Source organism: Saimiri boliviensis, chromosome 6 (assembly GCF_048565385.1).
Source record: "Saimiri boliviensis isolate mSaiBol1 chromosome 6, mSaiBol1.pri, whole genome shotgun sequence".
NCBI lineage: Eukaryota > Metazoa > Chordata > Mammalia > Primates > Cebidae > Saimiri > Saimiri boliviensis.
The window spans coordinates 36,220,208-36,241,978 of NC_133454.1; the positions used below are offsets into that span (position 1 = coordinate 36,220,208).

A 21,771-nucleotide genomic window follows, 5' to 3' on the forward strand; every position below is an offset into this window, starting at 1 on the left:
TTACTAATGACACTGAAGGTAACACCATGACATGACCACATGTTGTGAGAAAATATGCATTAGCCTGCTGATTGTGTTAGTAGCACTGATATTCTTGATTGCCATTTGTAGCATGTTTCCAGTCTTCCTAATGACATGAAATTTCCTTCCTTTCTATAGTCCCAGAAATCATAACAGGGGACATGGAGTCAGCCATGGCTGTGGACCTAAATCCCTGGGTGGAATATGAATTTCGAGTGGTGGCCACCAACCTTATTGGAACAGGAGATCCAAGCACCCCATCTCGAATGATCCGCACAAATGAAGCAGGTAAAAATTTGGAAGGGTCAGATTGGATTTGGTGTACTCCTAATCATCTTGAAAGTGAGCTGAATTAGCCTTGATTGCTCCAATGCTTGCCTCAGCATAATTTGTCTTGATTCATTTACCTAGACAACATAACATTATCTTCTTTAAAATAATTATTCATTTAATTTGTTCTCATAAGTTTTTCTGCTTGTTTCCACAAATACAGCCATCTAAATGCTTCTATTTTTTACCAATCCTTGCACTGATCTTCAGGTTACAACAAAACTGAAGCAGTTAATTCATTCTTCTATTAATATACTCATTCAATATAGCATACCCATAAGATTCAGAGTAAACTGGCTTACCTTCTTTTTCTCCAGTGATACTTTAATTAGAGTGTACTTCCTTAGAACTCTCTTATGTTATCCTTTACCACCAAACCCATATAAATGACAGTTTGGAAAAAGTAAACATAGTCTTTCCTTGACCTACTGCCATCTTGAAGTTTATTGTAAAATAAATACCCATCTGCTCCTTGACTTGAAAACACAGCATTCTTCTCATCTTTTAGAAAAAGCATCTTTGATAAAATGTTTCTAATAACGGAGAAATTAACAGCTCTATTTGAATTTTAAATTATCTTGCCTATCACCTGGAAGGAGCAGGAAATAAAGAAATAAGGAATACAGAAATTTTCTGAGTAGATTTTTTATGACTTTGAACAAAGTCTATAAAAGATAGATTTTGTCTATCTTTTATGTCCCTCTAATATTTTATATTAAGAAAGCACCTGGTTACACATTTACTTAGGGGAACACACACGTTAATGGTGTTGATAAGAACAATATGAAAACAGTAAGAGAGAAAGAGGGAAGATCAGGGATAGGTACAGGGATGAAAAAAATAACAAACACTAATGTTTTTATATGTGACAATATATCAGTCTCAAATAAAAATGCACTGAAAACAAAGATTTGTCTTATTTGTTCACTGTCCTGTATTGGAACCTAGAACAGTGTTTGGTACTGGTTCTCAACATGTCATATTTCTAAAGGGAACAATTTGTTTTTGTTTATATTGCCCTACACATCAGTACGTAGGTTAAACACACATGTATGTACAAGACTAAGAATTAACTGTGCCAATTTTATATTGTAGATTTGAACCAAAAATATGATTTTAGGCCTCTAACAAATTAAACAAAGCTTATAATCATTAAAATAAACTATCAAAACATTTGGCTTTTTCTCTAAAACATACTATGGTCCAGAAGCGTCGGGGTAACCACCTTCAGGGGTCTGTCCTGCAGACCCTGACTCAGCAACAGATGAATAAAGTAAACTGACACACAGATATTATGCTTCACCAGTTTGTCTGAGGGTCCTTGGCTGCTTTACAGACTCCCTGGAGAGTGCTGTAAACAGCTGCAACCACCAGGCACCACCAGGCACAGAGACATGCATTTATTTATTAAAGATTAATTGACAAAAGTTGAGTCAACAACTTGTACAAAAAGATCAAAGGCCAGGTTCTGATGCCCAAAGCAAACACCATTAGTGGTTAATATCACTAGTCAACCTCCCCCTGAGAGGGATATCCAGCAAAAAGGTTAGTTTTAAGACCACATGAGTAAACAAATTAGTTAGGTAAACTCTCCCACAAATCCTAGCTATTTACTTTACTTATTAACTAAGTGTAAGGGGGATTTAGGCTGCCTTCAGTCAAAACTTCTACTGAAACTACAAAAAAACTCTTAAGCCTTCCAAAAGGATTTGAGACTATAGTCTTATAACTTCCTCTACTATTTTTTTTCCTTAATATTTTCGCCACCACGCTGAATGAATTTCCACACAGATGGATGGATGGACAGAAGGACAGATGAGCAGGCAGACAGATGGACAGATGAGTGAGTGGGAGGGCAGACTGACAGATGGGAGGGAGGGAGGGAGGAAGGAAGAGAGGAAGATGGAGGGGAGAAGGAGAGGTAGGAGAAAAGAAAAAGAAAAAAAATTTCAGGATAGCCCACTAGACTCAGAGAAGTGGAACAGCTCCTACTGAGGGACCCAGAAGACTGGCATGATCCTAACAGATCTTCACAGGGAAGGCACTGAAAGTGAACAGAGGGAAGACACAGAGACTGGGCAGATTGGGGGAGAGAGTTGGGAACCCTACACAGGGCTACAGCACACTCAGACTTATTCCTAGCCTTCAAAAGCTCTGGGGGAACTGAGTTGAACTGAGCTGAACTGGCAAGGAGCAACCCACTCTTGCCATTGGCCTCTGGAACCCCAGCAGAAGGAGACAACCTGGACCACCACAGACTCGGGACTTGGTAAGAAGAGCTGCGTAGGAACTACAGGTCAGCTGATGCAGAGCCCAGGAGATTTGGTGCAAGAGCATCTGTAGTGGAACACGGTCAGGGATGGCCATCCCCCTAGGTTCAGTTTGCTGCATAGGAGACTTTAGCCCTAGTGTAACTTTCTGTCTGTCCTGAACTCTGTAGGGCAGTTTTGCCCATCAGATGGGGCCAGTCCACCTGAGCAACACCTTGGTCTGCTGGCCTCTCCAAGGGCCCCAGTATGGCCACACCTTTTGCAGGGCACCCTCGGGAGTCTTGGGAGGCCTCACCATAGCTTCTGCTCTGGCAGACCCTGACTGAAAGGCAGAGAGATCCAGTAGGGCAGCCCCTATGGCCACTCACCAGCCTGCACAATCCTTCTTCACACTGCAGCTGCAGCGTCCCCCACACCCCTCCATGAGGCACCTCCCACATGAGTTTGCTGGCAGTGTCTACTTAGGGGTGGAGATTTGGGTTTGCTTTCCTTGCTCTGATAGCCCCTGGTAGTGCCGTCTGCTCCTCCTTCCCCTGCCAACTGCCATGGCAGCATCTTGGTGGGTACAGAGCCAGAAAGCCCCATCTCTGTAAGTATCCTACCATTGCGTTAAGAATGCACAGAGAACAGCAGATCCTCCCCCACCCTGAGTGACCCCCTCTGGCTAGCAGAGCAGAGAAGACACACAGACCTGTGTCTGTCAGTGTCCCACCCCCAGCGAATACCACCTCTAGCTCAAAGAGGCACACAGTTGTAATCAGATGCCACCACCACCACCCTAGCCCTATGCCCAATCCTCACTACATTGCCTCCACCACTGTAGTGAATGTCCCCAGAGAGACAAGCAACCAGGAACCCACAAGCACTCAGGGATAGAAAGATTCAATATAGTAAAAATGACCATACTGGCCAAAGCAATTTACAGACTTCATGCTATTTCTATTAAACTACCACTGACATTCTTCACTGAACTACACAAAACTATTTTAAAATTCATATGAACTAAAAAGGAGTCCAAATAGCCAAGGCCATTCTAAGCAAAAAGAAGAAAGCTGGAGACAACATGTTACCTAACTTCAAACTATACTACAGGGCTACAGTAACCAAAACAGCATGGTACTGGTACTAAAACAGACAGAGAGACAAATGGAACAGAACAGAAAGTACAGAAATATGGTCTTTTTCCTACAACCATCTGATCTTCAACAAACCTGACTAAAGCAGTGGGGAAAGGATTCCTTATTCAATAAATGGTGCTGAGATAACTGGCTAGCCATATGCAGAAGATTGAAACTGGACTGCTTCCTTTCACCATATACAGAAATTACCTCAAGATGGATTAAAGACTTAAATGTAAAATCTAAAACTATCAAAATCCTAGAAGGCAACCTAGGCAATACCACTCTGGTCATAGGAACAGGCAAAGATTTTATGATGAAGATGACAAAAGTAATTGCAATAAAAACAAAAACTGACAAATGGGACCTAATTAAACTTAAGCACTTCTGCACAGCAAGATAAATTGTCAACAGAGTAAACAGATAACCTAGAGAATATGATAAAATTTTTGTAAACTATCTATCTGATAAAGGTCTAATATCCAGCATTTATAAGGAACTTAAACAAATTTACAATAAAACAAACAGCCCCATTAAAAAGTGGGCAACGGATACAAGACACTTTTCAAATGAAGACATACACGTGGCTAACAATATGAGAAAAAGCTGAACATCACTGATTACTAGAGAAATGCAAAATGCAATGATAGTAAAACAACAAATGAGATACCGCACCATCTCACACCACTCAGAATGGCTATTACTAAAAAGTCAAAAAATGACAGAAGCTGGCAAGGTTGCAGAGAAAAAGAAACACTTATACACTGTCGGTGGGAGTATAAATTAGGTCAACCATTGTGGTATAAAGTGTGATAACTCCTCAAAGTCCTAAAAACAGAAATAACATTTGACCCAATACACCCATTACTGGGCATATGCCCAAAGGCTTAATTAGGTGATGAAATAATCTGTACAACAAACTCACATGTCACAAGTTTACCTGTGTAACAAATCTGCGCATGTACCCCAGAACTTAAAAGTTTAACTAAAAAAAATTCCATATGGTCAATTTATCACAATAAATATAAATAACAATACAAAATCTGTTCAGTTTCTACCATATAAAAGTTACACAATGGAGAAAATAAAAGGTAAAATGGCTTAAATATGTTTGAAAAGAGCCACAGAAAATCCAGCTTTTCCACTTTTGTGATTCGCCTATTATAAGTTGTTTTTTTCTGCTACCTTTTCAACAGCATGAATTTTAAATTGTACATTAATTGCCTGGTTGGATTTTCATGCATCCATAAAATCAACCATGCTTTCATTGTGTACAGGTGTTCATTAATTAAGAGCATAACAGGTTAGTTGTTCTTCATTTTATGTACTCACTGTGCAGATACTGAAATGACTGCCAATAGAAGTACTTATGCTCACATATTTTCTAAAAAGCATCGCCTTACTTTGCATATTGTTAATTGTGTTTAAACAAAGGCAAAGATTACTGCCTAATTCAGAGGCTCTCTATAAATATTCATTTCCAAAATAAATAATCCATTTAGGATGAATAATCCATTTAAACTTTTTATGGTATATATCTCCTTGTGCTGTTAAAAAGCATTTTAGCAAAATCACTTTTACATTTCAAGCTAAAGTGTATTCAGATTATGCATTTTAAAAGACTATTTCTGCAGCTACCTCAATCATGTATTGCCTGTCTCTCTATTTTTTCATGAGTTCTATATACTTGATACACTTTAGTCCATTAAAATCTTAAGGAAAAGAAGTAGCATGGAAAATGCATGAAGCACTCACCTTTGAAAGTGAGCTGAGGAAGGTTTGTATTTTATGCTTCTTGTACTGTGGTACTTTATGCTTCTTGTACTGTGGTACTGCACAGAGCAAGAGCTACTAATGGTCGAACCAAGTGTTGAGTTCTGTGCCCGTTTTGTCAGGCAGCACAGATTTTAAAAGGCACCAGTATTTTGAGACAGCCTCTCAAATGATGCACTCTGCCTCTATTAAGTACATATCCTGTATTTTAAAAGATAATGCTGTTCTAAAGGGCCAACCAAACTTGAAAATAGAGCTGCCTGGGAGAGAAAAAGTCTCACATAGGGATGTTGAATAGAAAGTGGTATGCCTCTTTAAGTTTCACTTACTTAATAGAATATTCTAAATTCCAAAGCAGTATAGTCAACCATTTCTCCCATAGAACTGCTCCTTTTCTGCATACCAAAAAACAGAATTTTCGTTTAAAATTTTCCTGAAGAGCACATTCTGAATTTTCCAGTCATCAGGAAACACTCAGTCGGGCACGGTGGCTCATGCCTGTAATCTCAGCACTTTGGGAGCCCAGGAGTAGGGATCATCTGAGGCCACGGGAATTCAAGATCAGCCCGGCCAACATGGCGAAACTTCATCTCTACTAGCCAGGCATGGTGGAACATGACTGTAACTTTAGCTACTTAGGTGATTGAGGCATAAGAACCTGGGAGGCAGAGGTTGCAATGAGCAGAGATTGCACCACTACACTTCGGCCTGGGCAACAGAGTGACACTCTCTCAAAGAAAGAAAGAAGGAAAGAAGGAAAAAAAGGAGAAAGAGGGGGGAAGGAAGGGAGGTTGTTTCGTGGTCTATTCTTTCTTCTTTCCTTTCTTCCTGTCTTCATTTTACTGAAAGTGTTTTTCTCTAGTTATACGGTTTAATTTTCTTTTAATTTTTTGTGTATCCCTTCTAAGTTTTTCGCTTTGAGTTTACCATGAGGTTTGCAAATACTATTTTATAACTCATTATTTTAAGCTGATAACAACTTATCACTGTTTACAAACAAACAAGAAAAAATGAGTAAAAAATCTACACCTTAACTTTATCCACCCCCTTTTCCCACTTTCTGCCATTTCTATTTATATCTTATTGTACTATGTCTTTGAATGTTGTTGTAGTTAATTATTTTTTATTGGTTCATCATTTAGTCTTTCTACTTAGAATAACAGTAGTTTATACGCCACAGTTACAGTGTTATAATATTCTGCGTTTTCCTGTGTACTTATTATTACCAATGAATTTTGTACATTCAGGTGATTATTTATTGCTCATTAATGTCCTTTTCTTTTCTTTCTGATTGAAGTATTCTCTTTAGCATTTCTTGTAGGACAGGTCTGGTGTTGACAAATCCCTCAGCTTTTCTTCGTCTGGGAAAGCCTTTATTTCTCCTTCATGTTTGAAGGATATTTTCACCAGATATATTACTCTAGGGTAAAAAAATTTTTTTTTCCATTTAGCGCTTTAAATATGTCATGCCACTGTCTCCTGGACTCTAAGGTTTCCACTGAAAAGTCTGCTGCCACATGTATTGGAGCTCCTCTGAATGTTATTTGTTTCATACTCTTACTGTTTTTAGGATTCTTTATCCTTGAGCTTTGGGAGCTTGATTATTAAATGCCTTGAGACACTGTTCTTTGGGTTGAACCTGCTTGGTGTTCTATAACCTTCTTTTACTTAAATGTTAATATTTTTCTCTAGCATTTGAGAAGTTTTCTGATATTACCAATTTGAATGAACTTTCTACCCCTACCTCTTTCTACCTCCTATTTAAGGCCAAAGCTCTTAGATATGCCCTTTTGAAGCTATTTTGTTTATCTTGTAGGTGTGCTTTATTATTTTTTTCCTTTTGTCTACTCTGACTATATTTTCAAATATCTTAAAGTTTACTAATTCTTTCTTCTGCTAGATCAGTTCTACTATTAAAAGACTCATGCATCCTTCAGTATGTCAACTGCATTTTTCAGCTCCAGAGTTTCTGTGGGATTTTCTTTATTATTTTAATTTCTTTGTTAAGTTTATCTGATAGAATTCTGAATTCCTTCTTGGCATTTTACTGTTTTTTTTTTTTTTAATTTCCTCATAACAGCTATTTTGATTTATGTGTCTGAAAGGTTACCTATCTCTGTTTCTCCAGGATTGGTCCCTGGTGCCATATTTGGATCATTTGGTGAAGTCCTGTTTTCCTCGATGGTCTTGGTACTTGTGGATGTTCATTCGTGTCTGGGCATTGAAGAGTTAGGCATTTATTGTAGACTTCACAGACTGGGCTTGTTTGTACCTGCCATTCTTGTACAGGCTTTTCCAGGTGTTGGAAAGGACTTACATATTTTTATCTAGCTGTATCTGCTTTAGGGGACACCCCAAGCCCAGTAATGTGGTAGTTATTGGAGACTAGTAGAGGTATTGCCTTGACAGTCTTAAACAAGATCTGAAAGAATTCTCTGGATTACCAGGCAGAGACTCTTGTTTTCTTTTATTATTTTCTCCCAACAAATGGGGTGTCTTTGTTATGAGCAACCTGGAGCTGGGGATGAAGTGACATAAGTACCCTGGTGACCACCACCACCACTAGAACTGCGCTGGGTTAGATCTGAAGCAAGTACAGTACTGGGTTTCACCTATGGCCCTGCTATAACTACTTGCTGGTGACTGCCTATGTTTTCTCAAGGCCCTGTGGCCCTACAATTAGCATGTGGCAAAGCCAGCCAGGCCAGTGTCCTTCGTTTCAGGTAGTGAGTTACCCCTAGGGCCTAGGTGGATCCAGAGTTGCCATCCAGCTGCCAGGGACTAGTCAAAATCCTTAGAAGTCTACTTGGTGTTCTACCGTAGTGCAGCTGATTTGATACTCAAACTACAAGACACAGACCTTCCCACTCTTCCCTCTCCTTTGCAAAGGCAGAGGAGCCTCACCATGTGGCCACCGCCACCACAAGCCCATGGGGAATACTGCCAGTCTGCTGCCAGTGTTCCCTTAAGGCCCTAGGTCTCTTAAGTTAGCTTTTGGTGAATGCTGCCTGGCCTGGAATTCACTCTTCAGGGCAGTGGGCTCCTCTCTGTCCCTGGGCAGGTCCAGAAATGCTGTCAAAGAGCCATCTCCTGGGATCACGGACCCCAAGGGATCTCTCTGTGCTCTTCACCCCTGTGGCTGAGCTGTTACCTAAGGTTCATGACAAAGTCCCCTTTGCTTTTCACTCCACTTTTCTCAAGCAGAAGGAGTCTCTCCCCATAGTCAACACAGCTGGGCATGTGCTGAGTTTTATCTGAAGCCAGCAAAGGCACATGATATACTATTTGGGTATTGCAGCTGGCTAGTCAGGGACCAAGTGCTCTTTAGGTAGCAGAAGATTAATCCTGCCAGGACTGGGTCTTTCTCTTCAAGGTAATGGGTTCCTTTCTTGCCCAGGATGTGTCTAGAAATGTCATCTAGAAGCTAGGGTATACAAAGTGGGCCTCACAACTATGACCAATGTCCTATCCTGCGGTGGCTGAGCTGGTAACAAAGAAGCAAGAAAAAGTTCTCCCCACTCTTCCTGCTCCTCTCCTAGAGTGGAAGGAAGGTAACTCTTAAGGATCTGCAAGCTGTGCTATCTGGAGTTAGGGAAGAGGTAGAATCAGCACTGCCCTAGCCACCTCAGCTGATATTTTAGAGGTCACATGTTCTCCATGTCCACTAGCTCTAATCCCAGTTCAGCACAGGACTTGCCTAGGAGTTGTATTCCTTGTGGTCAAGACTACCTTTCAAGTTTATTTAAAGCCCCAGAGCACTCCAGCCTGAGGTGGTGAGGCTTTCAGGAACTCAAGTTCTGACCACTGGGATGGGAGATTTCTCTCTGGCTAGGGCTGGTTTAAATTTTCCCTCTGGGCCTGGCACTACGGCTCATGCCTGTAATCTCAGCACTTTGGGAGGCTGAGGCAGGTGGATCACCTGAGATCAAGAGTTCAAGACCTGCCTGACAAGATGGTAAAACCCCATCTCTACCAAAAATATAAAAATTAGCTGGGCATGGTGGTGGGTACTTGTAATCCCAGTTACTTGGGAGGCTGAGACAAAAGAATCGTTTAAACCTGGGAGGAGTGGAGGCAATGCCACACATCTACAACCATCTGATCTTTGACAAACCACACAAAAACAAGCAATGGGGAAAGGATTCCCTGTTTAATAAATGGTGTTGGGAAAACTGGCTAGCCATGTGCAGAAAGCAGAAACTGGACCCCTTCCTGACACCTTACACTAAAACTAACTCCAGATGGATTAAAGACTTAAACATACAACCGAACACCATAAAAACCCTAGAAGAAAATCTAGGCAAAACTATTCAGGACATAGGCATAGGCAAGGACTTCGTTACTAAAACACCAAAAGCACTGGCAACAAAAGCCAAAATAGACAAATGGGATCTAATTAAACTCCAGAGCTTCTGCACAGCAAAAGAAACAATCCTTAGAGTGAACTGGCAACCAAAAGAATGGGAAAACATTTTTGCAATCTACCCATCTGACAAAGGACTTATATCCAGAATCTACAAAGAACTAAAACAGATTTACAGAAAAAAAAAAAAAAAAAAAAAAAACAACCATTCAAAAGTGGGCAAAGGATATGAACAGACACTTTACAAAAGAAGACATATATGAGGCCAACAAACATATGAAAAAGGCTCATCATCACTGGTCATTTGAGAAATGCAAATCAAAACTACATTGAGATACCATCTCATGCCAGTTAGAATGGCGATCATTAGAAAATCTGGAGATAGATGCTGCGGAGGATGTGGGGAAATACAAACACTTTTACACTGTTAGTGGGAGTGTAAATTAGTTCAACTATTGTGGAAGACAGTGTGGCGATTCCTCAAGGACCTAGAAACAGAAATACCATTTGACCCAGCAATCCCATTACTGGGTATATATCTAAAGGATTATAAATCGTTCTATTATAAGGAAATGTGCACACATATGTTCATTGCAGCACTGTTTACAATAGCAAAGACCTGGAACCAACCCAAATGCCCATCGATGATAGACTGGACAGGGAAAATGTGGCACATATACACCACGGAATGCTACACAGTCATAAAAAATGAGGAGTTTGTGTCCTTTGTAGGGACATGGATGAACCTGGAAACCATCATTCTCAGCAAACTGACACAAGAAAAGAAAATCAAACACCACATGTTCTCTTTCATAGGCAGGTGTTGAACAATGAGAACACATGGACACAGGGAGGGGAGCATCACACACTGGGTTCTGTCAGGGGGAACTGGGGAGGGAAAGTTGTGGTTAGGGAGTTGGGGAGGGATAACATGGGGAGAAATACCAGATATAGGTGAAAGGGAGGAAGGCAGCAAACCACTTTGCCATGTATGTACCTATGCAACAATCTTGCATGTTCTTCACATGTACCCCAAAACCTAAAACACACTTAAAAAAAAAAACAAAAAAAAACTGGGAGGCGGAGATTGCAATGAGCCGAGATCATGGCACTGCACTCCAGCCTGGGCCACAAAGCAAGACTCTGTCTCAAAAAAATAAAAACGAATAAATAAATATTCCCTCTGTGGGTGGGTGTCAGTTCAGTATGGTCTGGTCTTGCTTTCTGCTATAACTGGGCAAAACTGAATTTAGTGTCTCACAATTGCTGCACTCTCCTCCTCCCAAGCAAAGAGATTTTTGTCTTCTGTGTTGTGGGGCCACTGCTGGGGAATGGAGGAGTGGTGGTCTCAGTGATTCAAGACTGTTTTTACTACCACTCAGTGCATCTTTCAGCAATATGAAGTTTAAACCAGGTACTGTGTGTGTTCGCCTGATTTTCAGTTCTTACAAAAGTACTTTTTAAGTGTAGCAGTGTCTTTGCCAAGTGTACAATCAGTGGAGCCTTCTATTCTGCCATCTTGCTCTTCCTCCATCTCCTATATTTAAGTGCAATTTTCTTACAAGTTTTAGTTCATGATTACATTTATAAATAAAGATAGATACCCCTATGTTTGATTTTTGAAATGTGTTAATAACATCAAACCAATATATAAATTTGGGATAGGGTAATAGAAATACTTTCTCTAGTACTTAAAAAGATGACACTCAGGAGAAAAAAAGCACATTTTGGGAAATTATTCTGAAATATACACTGTAGTAGAAATAGAAAAATATGTAAAGTAAATATAGCCTTATCAATTTGTCATTTAATTGAATTTTAATATTCTATAAGTTACACGTTCTTAACACTGTTGAAAGATAAATGAAAGGGAGAAAAGGTACAGCTAACTGTGTAACTTGTCATTCAGACAGATCTGGTCTTTATAGTATAAAATTTCAATTATCTTCAAAGCTACTTGTATAGATCTCAATCTTTGCAGTTTATTTCAAACTTTAATGAATTATATATACACATGAGAATTAATATACATATATGCTTATATATTTTTTTTTAAATAAAAAAATATCTATGATGAAAGGTTGGAGTTCCAATCTGGATTACTGTCTTACTGTCCCACTTCACAACAGGGTGGACATAAGCAAGAATTCTATCATTTAAGGCTTGACTTTCTCACTTATAAAATGCGGATACCACAACCTACTCCTTTTGACCACTGTATTAAGTAAGATTTTTTTTAAATTCATATAAAGAACTTAGCATAGTGCCTGGCACATGATAAATGCTCAATGTTATTGGAAGCTTTTTTTTATTATATCATCTCCATCATTAATTTAAATGAGTTATTATTAAATGGAAATTTCCAAAGTAGCAATCATGAAAAGGTATATTTTTTTCATACTGAGAAAACATTTTCAGAGTTAAACACGTTTGTTAATATAGTAAGAACCGTACAGTCTCTTGGTTGCAGGTCTGCAGTCCACTCCCCAAGATACGCTCAGTATGAGAAGTCTCCACTGCAGACAGTGTTCCCTCATGCCCTATCATCCAGCCCACTTGAACAACAGGAGAGTCAGGAGAACTTTTTAGCATATGGCACATATTACAGAGCATGCATCTTCTCTAAATCATCCTTGTAAACCCGTGACAGGCCTTCCCATGATGGTTTTCCATTCTTCTCATCTAGTTAGTACTATCTGTAAGAGGATTTGATATTTCTCAACCTGTAGTCATTTTTTTGGTTTTTGTAGCATAGACAAGGCAAAAGGAGTAGAGGAAAAGAAGTGTCGAATGAAAGATTATGCTTATACATTTTTTCAGACATTCAAATTGCTTTGCTTTCTAGTTTTTTTTTTCCTATATTATATTCTGTCATTTCATTCTCTTTTGACTCAAATCGAAAATTACACACATATTTCTGGCCACATAAGGAAAAATATTTTTTCTACATTTGAAAACTCAAATACCAGTAAATAACTGTATCAGGTAGACAATCAAATAAAATATCTCCTAGTCTTAGCACTTTCTGTACTATACTGTAGTTATATAACTGGTTTTCCAAATAGACAACTCTGCTGTAGAGGTTAAAAATACAAGTTTTTTTCTTATCCCACCATTGCTCTCCACTACGCTCAATGTGATCCCAAACCTCAGCCTCAAATATAGCCTAAGCACGTTTATGTATTAGAGCAATCGCATTTTCAAATATTTAAAAATTCCAGTTTAATTAAAAAGATTTTATTCTCACATCCAATCCCATGCTCTCCCTTTCCTTCCCAGCACAGGCCTGACCCAAGAGCTAGGATCAGTCTTTTCTTTCTTTCCACTTTATCTCTTACTTTCCCACTGTTTCTCTGGCACTTTCCAGGTCAGACAAGAAGGAGGAGGAAAACTTCCACTTAGATGGTAAATTTTGTAGTTCTCACATGGGTGTTAAATGTTCAACATGATGGCATTTGTTCATATGATGCTTCTTTCTATTGTAGGGGGGCACTGGGTTCTTTGAAGACATCTTGCGCCCTAGCAGGCAGTCTTATTGGGTGTGATCCTAACAAGCCTATTCAAACCTATCTGTGTCCACTTGGTTCAGAGTAACCATTTCACATCCCTGGCCTGTAAAAATCTAGAAATATAGGATATTTTCTAGAACTGTTTTGGCCACTGCTCTTGAGTTTCCTCAAGTAGCTCAGTATAGAATTGAGATATTCTAGAAAACCCTGAAGATTAATAGCATCCATACAGGGCATGATAGGTAACCACCTGAACTCTCTGTAGTGGTTATCTTGCTCCTCTCCTTATTTATCTTGATGAAGAAATGGCATCCCCACTTCTCTATCGACAACTTGGGTTTGAGGGAGGTGCCATAGCAAATCTGTCTTCTAAACTGACAACCTTGCTCTAAGACAGCATTCCTTGTGCATGTATGTATATGAGCTGTAGACAGGCAATGAGGAAGAGTCATAAAATTGGTTTCCCTAATTTGTAGCAAGACTGGTTTTCTTCAGCCATTCTCACTTTAGCATCTGAGATTACATGTGACTCATTCCAAGTTCAGAAAACTGTCGTTTAACTTCCTCTTACAATTTCTTAAGTTGTACATTACCTTCTGACTCCTGCAAAAGATTATGCTTTGCTGACATTTGTATTTTCACAGTTCTGATCAATGATGGTTACTTAGAAAATTCCCTTGTCTTCAAAAGTTATGAAAGAGACACAATGGAACATTATTATAAGATGGGCTGGATTAGTTTTATCTGGGAGTATGTAAATTGGCTTTGTCAATGGAATTTAATGAGACTTTGAAGTCCAGGCCAAATAGTAATTGGACAGAATTATTTACTTGGGGCAATTGGAAAATTCGCATTCGTCAGGCACTGGTGTGTACAGAGAAAAGACATAAAGCTATGTGGTTTCTACAAAAATATACAAAAATTATAAGACATTCAGCTGAAAGACTTGGGAAGATCTAAAAGAAAATACCATTAAATGAACATTATGACTTTTTTCAACCTGATGAGTAGTTTAATTATATTTCATAAAATAAATGGTCCTCAGTAAAATTAAGAGAAGACACAAATCATCGCAAGTAAAAGACCTCTAAGACCAAATGTCAATTGTTAGAAAAAAAAGAAGGTAACAGTATGGCTGATATAGCAGTCTTTTTTAATTGTGAAATGACTTTGGTCCATGCAAGGCTTTACTACAAGATATATTTAAGGCATAAGGCTTCAGTTTCAGAAGCGATTTGTATGCAGAGATGGTGATTTTAACAACAGGCTCTCTTAAGGAAAGCTGGCTAATTGTTAGGCATGTTCTTTTCTGACAAATAGTTTCTCATTGCTGCAAAGGTTTCAATGAAGAAAAATGAGGGGCAGAGTGGTGGAAGATCAGTGAAAGACCTGAGTACAAAATGCCAAAGGCAATGACGTTATCCACACAGGAGTGAATGTGAGACCCTAGCGTTAGACTTTTTCTCTCTTCCTAGTCCCTGTGATGCCATATACCATTCAGAAATCACAAACCGTTTAATTTTCATGTCAACCCCCTAAAGTGCTCCTCTAAAGGAGTGTGCATCCTCTTATTACAGTTGAGAAAACAGAACCACAGAATTTCTAAAACGTGTACACAGTTACCTGGTAAATAAGTGACAGAGATGGAATTCTAGCCCAGACCTCACTCCAAAAATGATGCCTCCCACGTTATCTCCCCTTCCATCCTAATCACTTCTTTGTGCCTTTTCCTCCTCCCTTTTTTAGCAACGAATGTCATACAAAGATTGTTTTACCCATTCTCTGCTTTTAGTTTCTTGTGGATCCATGTAAACAAAAAGAATGGTTGAGATAAATACCATTCATTGTATACACTCACCTATGTTCTTGACTACTGCGACTTATAAGGATGTTCACAAATCAAAAACTTCTTACATTTCCTGAAATAGCCTAGCAATCTCTTTCACAAATTCAAATAGGGATTTTACCTAGATTTCCAGATTGAAACAAGCTATGGCAAACCTGAAAGCATAATTGTTTGGTACTAGTAAAGCAATATTATTGGAATATCCAAGAAGGATTTTCTGTTTCAAGATCATGTGGATAAAGATTCATGGTGAACTTCCAGTGCTTCTCATAGAAGACTTCACCACTTTCGCTTTTTCAAATTTAAACAGATAATATTAAATAATATTTATTGATTATAGTTCCAGGGACTGTGATGAATAATCATGAAAATAACCTTAAGAAGTAGGTATAATTGTTATATCCATGAGACAATGGAAATACAGGTTAAAAAATATTTTCAGCTAAGCAGTTAGAGTGGTAGAATTACAATTCAAGCCCAGATCTTTCTCACTCTTACTTCTCCCTCCCACAAGAAAATGTTTACCATTTGTACATAGCACATTTTTTATCCTATTGATAAGAATAAAAGCATTATTTAAACTATTTAGGAAATACCACTGGGTTTTATTTATTTATTTATTTATTTTTGGAGAGGGGAGGCTCCTTCAGTTTAACTCTTTCTATAAACTAAGCCTGAGTTCGAATCAATTAACTGAAATATTCCTGTGCTACATATTTCAATTTGGTTAAAGAAAATCTTATTTTTTAAATGTTCCTCTTGACAACTACCTTTGCTATATAAACTCCCTCCCATCCCTCTTTTCATTCTTTGGCACCTTTCTTTCTAAACCAATTACTGGATAACCATTAAGCTCCAAAATTATCCTGTCCCAGGTCTCAAATAAAGCTGTATTTTTTAATGAGTGATGTAAGCGCTTACTGTAATATAAATTGGAAAATTTTCAGGGAGAAAATATTGGAAATTATTTCATTATATTTTATTTTAGTTGAATGTTAATTAAGGCATGTTATTAGTGTGACTCACTTTGTTCAACCTACTATGCTTAGAAGTTCTTTGATATTCAGATGTGGTTAAACTAAGGTAGTTCAGTGTATTTTGTTCATTTTGTGTTTACAAAAATGTTTTCAATGTTTAAGATGAAAAGAGACATGAGTTTATATTTCAACATGCCAGGTAATACTTAAAACAGCCAGGTATTTGTAGCTTGTGGACAAAGTATCAATTACATTTTCTGCTAATGGAGGAGCTTTGCTAAGAAAGGAATTCAAAAGAATCAGACTTATACCTGCTAACCATATGTATAAACTAGATTCTCTAAGCTAATATGCTCATGACATTTGTCAGTAGTCGTCTAAAGAAGAAGACTCTAGCTGCTTAATCCTGAATTTGAATTTTATTAATTATATTTAAAATATATTTGGTTTTAAAGTAAATCTGTATTTCTCTGGACCCAGCAAAAGCATTTATTAGATATTTGATTATATTAATTTTATGCCTCTAACAAGAATTATAGAATTTTTACACCATAAAGGCTCTGAAAGATTAAGTCAAATCCCTTCAGATCATGAATATGTTGTTTTATAAAGGGCTATAATTAAAATCAGTGGACTCCAAAGCGTTAACTGCAGAGATAATAACTGTGTGCCACCAACTTGAAAAGAAAATGAATATACATGGGTTTTACCGATTATCTGCATGTAATTAGGAAATTTAAGCCAATTGGAATTAGAGTGCCCAATTCAAACATTTGCCCACGAAAACAAAACACTGCCTGAGATGCAGCTATTAAATCCTGAAGTTTTCCATTACTGGATCTGATTATATCTAGTAAGTTTTTTTTTTTTAATTTGAGTAGTTGTTAATTATACACATATGCTCTAAAACATGGGGAACCATTATGCATCTTATGTCATTTATTGTTCATTAAATTTGGAGGTAAGGTTAAAAAAAAAAGGATGATCTTATTTCTTTACATTAAATTGAACATGGGCTATCTTGTCTTAAAAATAAATTAGCAGCAGTAAGAAAACCTCAAGGACTGATTTGAAGTAATAAAATAAAATTTTAAAACTTACTATTAATTGAAATTACTCAAATAATTTCAAAAAATGAATAAATACATTGAATCAAATCACAGAAAGCCTTCTTTCGCTTTCTTACTTTCTCAAAATGGAAATTTTCCCCAAAATGTTCATCTGTTTGGTTTTTAAATTTTTTACTCAGAAAGTTAAAACTTTGAAAATCTAAATTGGCAAATTGTTTTTGAAAAATAAAAATATTAACAGATGTGAAACAATACTACCAAAGCTTCAACAGTTTTGATTTCAGATAGTTACTTTGTTTTATTCTATTTTAAATGGGCTTCCAGATGGTCACTAGAGAGCATAGAGCTTACTCAAAAACTGTAATCTAGAGTATCTGTGCACCCCCTTTTTTTTAGATGATGTTTTAGGGTTGAATAAAGTAGCAAATGATCTCCAATACCTACTCTTTCCACAGAAACCTATAATCATACAGATGATGTCCTCAAAGAAGATGATTCAAAGCCCTAAATTTAGAGTACGAGTTTAGTCCAATTTAATAGACAAAGTACTGCATCTGGTATATATTACCTTGATGTTATTTTAATTTGAGTTTTCAGAGACAAATGTGAAGAGTGTATGTGTGTGTATACTTTAAAAAAAATAGTAATACTCAGAGAAGCAATAGCATGATATCAACAAATTGTTAGTATCTTGCATTCACTATTCATTTGAATCGGCTTTCATGGTCACAATATTCAGAAGTCTGAGATTAGCCACAAAGGGAATATTTGGAAACATGGATCCCTGTCCTTTTACATATACATTAAACCACCTCCCTTCTTGTGTGCCTTACTCATAACATTGACCAGAAAATAAATTTAGACTAATACTATGTAACAGCGGCTTTTAAGGCATGTGATAAGACATACTGTTACATCACAGTTTGCTACATGTAGCATTAACTATACTAATACGTAACTCGATACATGATTTGTTTGCTGATGATATAAATTATGTCCTATTTATAATTATTGCTTTAATTGCATCATTTTTCTCAGATGAATTCCATGTGATTTTTTGAATGAGAGAAAAATGGGCATCCAATTCCATGCAATTCTGAGGGAATCCATGCAATGACTCCACATAGGAATAATCCTCAGTATGTATGTAAAAGTGAAAGGATAAAGATTGGTAACTGCTGCTGCATAATCCTATGTTGGTAGCAGTTACACATACATGAGCAAGAGAATTTTGTTTCTGGAGAAAAGTACCAAAGGATACTAAACTTTGGATCCTGACAAATAAAGGTTATTTATTTCAATGGAACCACTTATATATTCACAGGTTTTGCTCATCCACCGTTCTGGCCCGAGGAGAATTTGGTTTTTTTCCTTTCCAGGAATATATATAATCCACTTCAGTTTTTCTGGTGTATAAAAGGCTGTGTGAATATCCACCAGTAATTAATAGCCTTTTATTCAAATAAGTAATATATGGGAGTGAATTTATTGTTTATGAGTATATCAATATCATTTAGAAACGATATGCAGAGATAGAAAGGCAACGCTGAAGTGTAAAATTGCTAATGCAGGCTCATAGCCTGGAAAATGATTTCTTTTAATAGTTTTCTTCATTTAACAGTTCTTCATTTGAAAATGTTCCCTTTCAACTGCAGATTTTGTGGTTTGGGGCACTGAAGGGGAAATTTATTTCTTTGACACATTTATTCTTTTAATAGTTATTCATTTGAAAAAAATTCACTGGATGCCTATAAATTATGCAGTTTGCAGAGAGATTCATTCTTGACAGATTTTTAAAAAATGTTTATTCATTTAAGTAGGTTCTCACTCCATGGAATTGTTGCTAAGTTTCAAAAATAAAACAACAACAACAACAAAAAGAAAAATGGAGTTTCCTGAGGGTTCTGGAAAGGCAGTAATGCTAATCTTTACCTGTGGCTTTCTCAGTGGCTCTGTAAGCCCTGGGATAAGAGTCACATCATTAGCAAAGAGGTGAAAGATAAACAATTTGAAGGACAAAATTTACCTAATCATTATTAGATGTTCTTAGCTAGTGTGTTATTATTTAGAAATTGCTACATAAAGCATTTTCAAGAGGCATAGTTCAGTAAGTGGTCATGAAAAAAAAAGGTGTATCAACATCTGTCACATAAATTTGAAAGTAGGGTGTTTCCGTAACCAATATTTTGTTTTAATCTTTCATATGACCACTCTGACTTCAAACAAACTTTTGACTTATTTCAGGACTGTATCCAATGCAGGTTGAGAGTTTTTAATCTCCTCACTCTCCACCCATTTTTATCCACAGTTCCAAAGACAGCACCCACCAATGTAAGTGGAAGAAGTGGAAGAAGGCATGAGTTGGTCATTGCCTGGGAGGTAAGAAAAACACATCCGCTCACAAATTACTTCAGTTGTTTGTTTGGCTTAGTGTGATAATTATTTTATGATTAAGCAGTCTCCTTGACTTATTTAGAGACTAAAAGTAGTGGGAGGAAGGAATTAACTACTGCTCAATAAATGCCATCTCATTTAGCCCATAAAACAATCTTATTAGTTGGAATGATTTTCTTCATTTTACAAATTATGAAACTGAGGCACAGTTAAGTACTTTCTCTAATAAACAGAATTGTGACTTTGATTACAAAATTTCTGTTGTCTGTCCTCATATGGCCTCCAAAGTGTCATTTGTCAAAGAAAAAGAGTGGAGGTGAAGAGTACATTTATTTTCCTTAATGTCACCTTCCTTTATTGATGTTAAATAACCTTATTGTTAAATGGAAGTATGTAGCTCACAGAAATATGTCTTAGAATATACATAAATGGAAATGTCTGCTAGAGCAAATAGATTAAGTCCTTGACAATCTCTAAGAACAATAAGAAGTGTACAGAGGTATCTTTTTCCCCACTAAGAATTCTTCCATGGGCACATCATCTGTCCTATTTTTTTGTACATTTCCCTTTTTTTCAATAATACTTCTTACATTGTTTTTGATGTCTACAGAGGTATTAACTTCCCAATACCTGACCTTCACTGAGACTAAATCTCTCTATATGGAATTGCCTTTCCATGTAAGCTTTAATATAATGAGCTTTGTCTCTCTTCAACCACTTAATACATGGCTTTTCTCCATATCAAAATTCAAAGAAAAAAATCTACTTAGCAAATATTTATCGCATATCTACTGTGAAGCACTGTGCTAAACAGTAGCTGGTAACTATCCACAATGACTAGCTAATTAGTCACAATTAGTCCTTTCTATAGTGTGTAGTTGAAGCCCATGAAATATATTTAAACCTAAGCCATATAGCACGAGCTTCCAGAACAAACACCATAGCCCAGTTTTTTCATGTCGGTAACCATAAAAGCAATTGCAAGGCATACTAGAAGAAAGTTTTTAACATTGCTGTCTCTCACATTTGTGGACTAAAGGGTTCTACAGAGCATTACCAGTGACAAGACATTCCCAACCACCAGACCGTAGTACAGTTTTCCCCGACATGTTAATCCAAAGATCTTCATTTAATATACATGACTAATTGGAGCAAATTTGCTTCACTTGAAAAGTTTTCACTTGAGAGTTTTGTACATTTCAACTGATATAATTTTTCTTCTTTTACCTTTAAAGCTTTTTAACTTTCAAAAAAAGTGCCAAAGTAATTGTGCAATTTTGCCTTCCAATGTAGTGTAAAGATTTGAGATTCTCCATTTCTTAAGCATTTCTCTCCATCCTCCATTTGATATTCTCCATTTTTACTTAAAACTCTGGAGAAAGTGGATTTTTAATCAGTCCTTTTGCTGATCATTAATTACATTTTTCTTCTTTAGCCAGTATCTGAAGAGTTTCAGAATGGGGAAGGCTTTGGCTATATTGTGGCTTTTAGACCCAATGGAACACGTGGCTGGAAGGAAAAAATGGTGACATCCTCTGAAGCTTCCAAATTCATTTATCGAGATGAAAGTGTCCCTCCTCTTACTCCCTTTGAAGTCAAAGTTGGTGTTTATAACAATAAAGGAGATGGGCCTTTTAGTCAAATTGTGGTCATCTGTTCAGCTGAAGGAGGTCAGTTCTTCTACTTCTATTATTTTTATGTAACATTTCATTATACAAATAATCATTGCTGTACATATATTAGAAAATACAAATAAGACAAAATAAACTCATTCATAATCCCACTAAACTTTTCAGATATATATTTTCTAAACTTTTTTCTAAATTTAATTAAAAATTGATTATTCCACATATGTTGCTTTATGTTTTTCATACCCTAACAATATATGGCAAACATATATCCATGAATACAACAACACTGATAATCCCTGCAGGGTAGTCCTTTCTCTGGATGAACATTAAACCAATCCTCTTTGGTTTGAAATTTAGATACTTTTATATTTTTTCAATATATATGTGAAGTAGATTTAAATAAATACTTCATTTATATGACATATAAATATTTATTTCTAACCCTATGCATAAAGCACTGTACTAATAA

The 21,771-nt window shown here is 37.0% G+C and overlaps 1 protein-coding gene across 3 annotated transcripts in view; it reads left to right on the forward strand.

The window, feature by feature from the left end:
• Positions 1-21,771, forward strand: part of CNTN5 (contactin 5) — a 1,375,758-nt gene that overhangs the window by 1,283,947 nt on the left and 70,040 nt on the right. For all 3 annotated transcript variants that reach the window (XM_074400462.1, XM_039471391.2, XM_074400463.1), the window contains 3 exons: positions 160-309; positions 19,586-19,656; positions 21,107-21,341. In XM_074400462.1, coding sequence (XP_074256563.1) covers positions 160-309; positions 19,586-19,656; positions 21,107-21,341 — 456 coding nt within the window. The remainder of the gene's footprint in view (positions 1-159; positions 310-19,585; positions 19,657-21,106; positions 21,342-21,771) is intronic.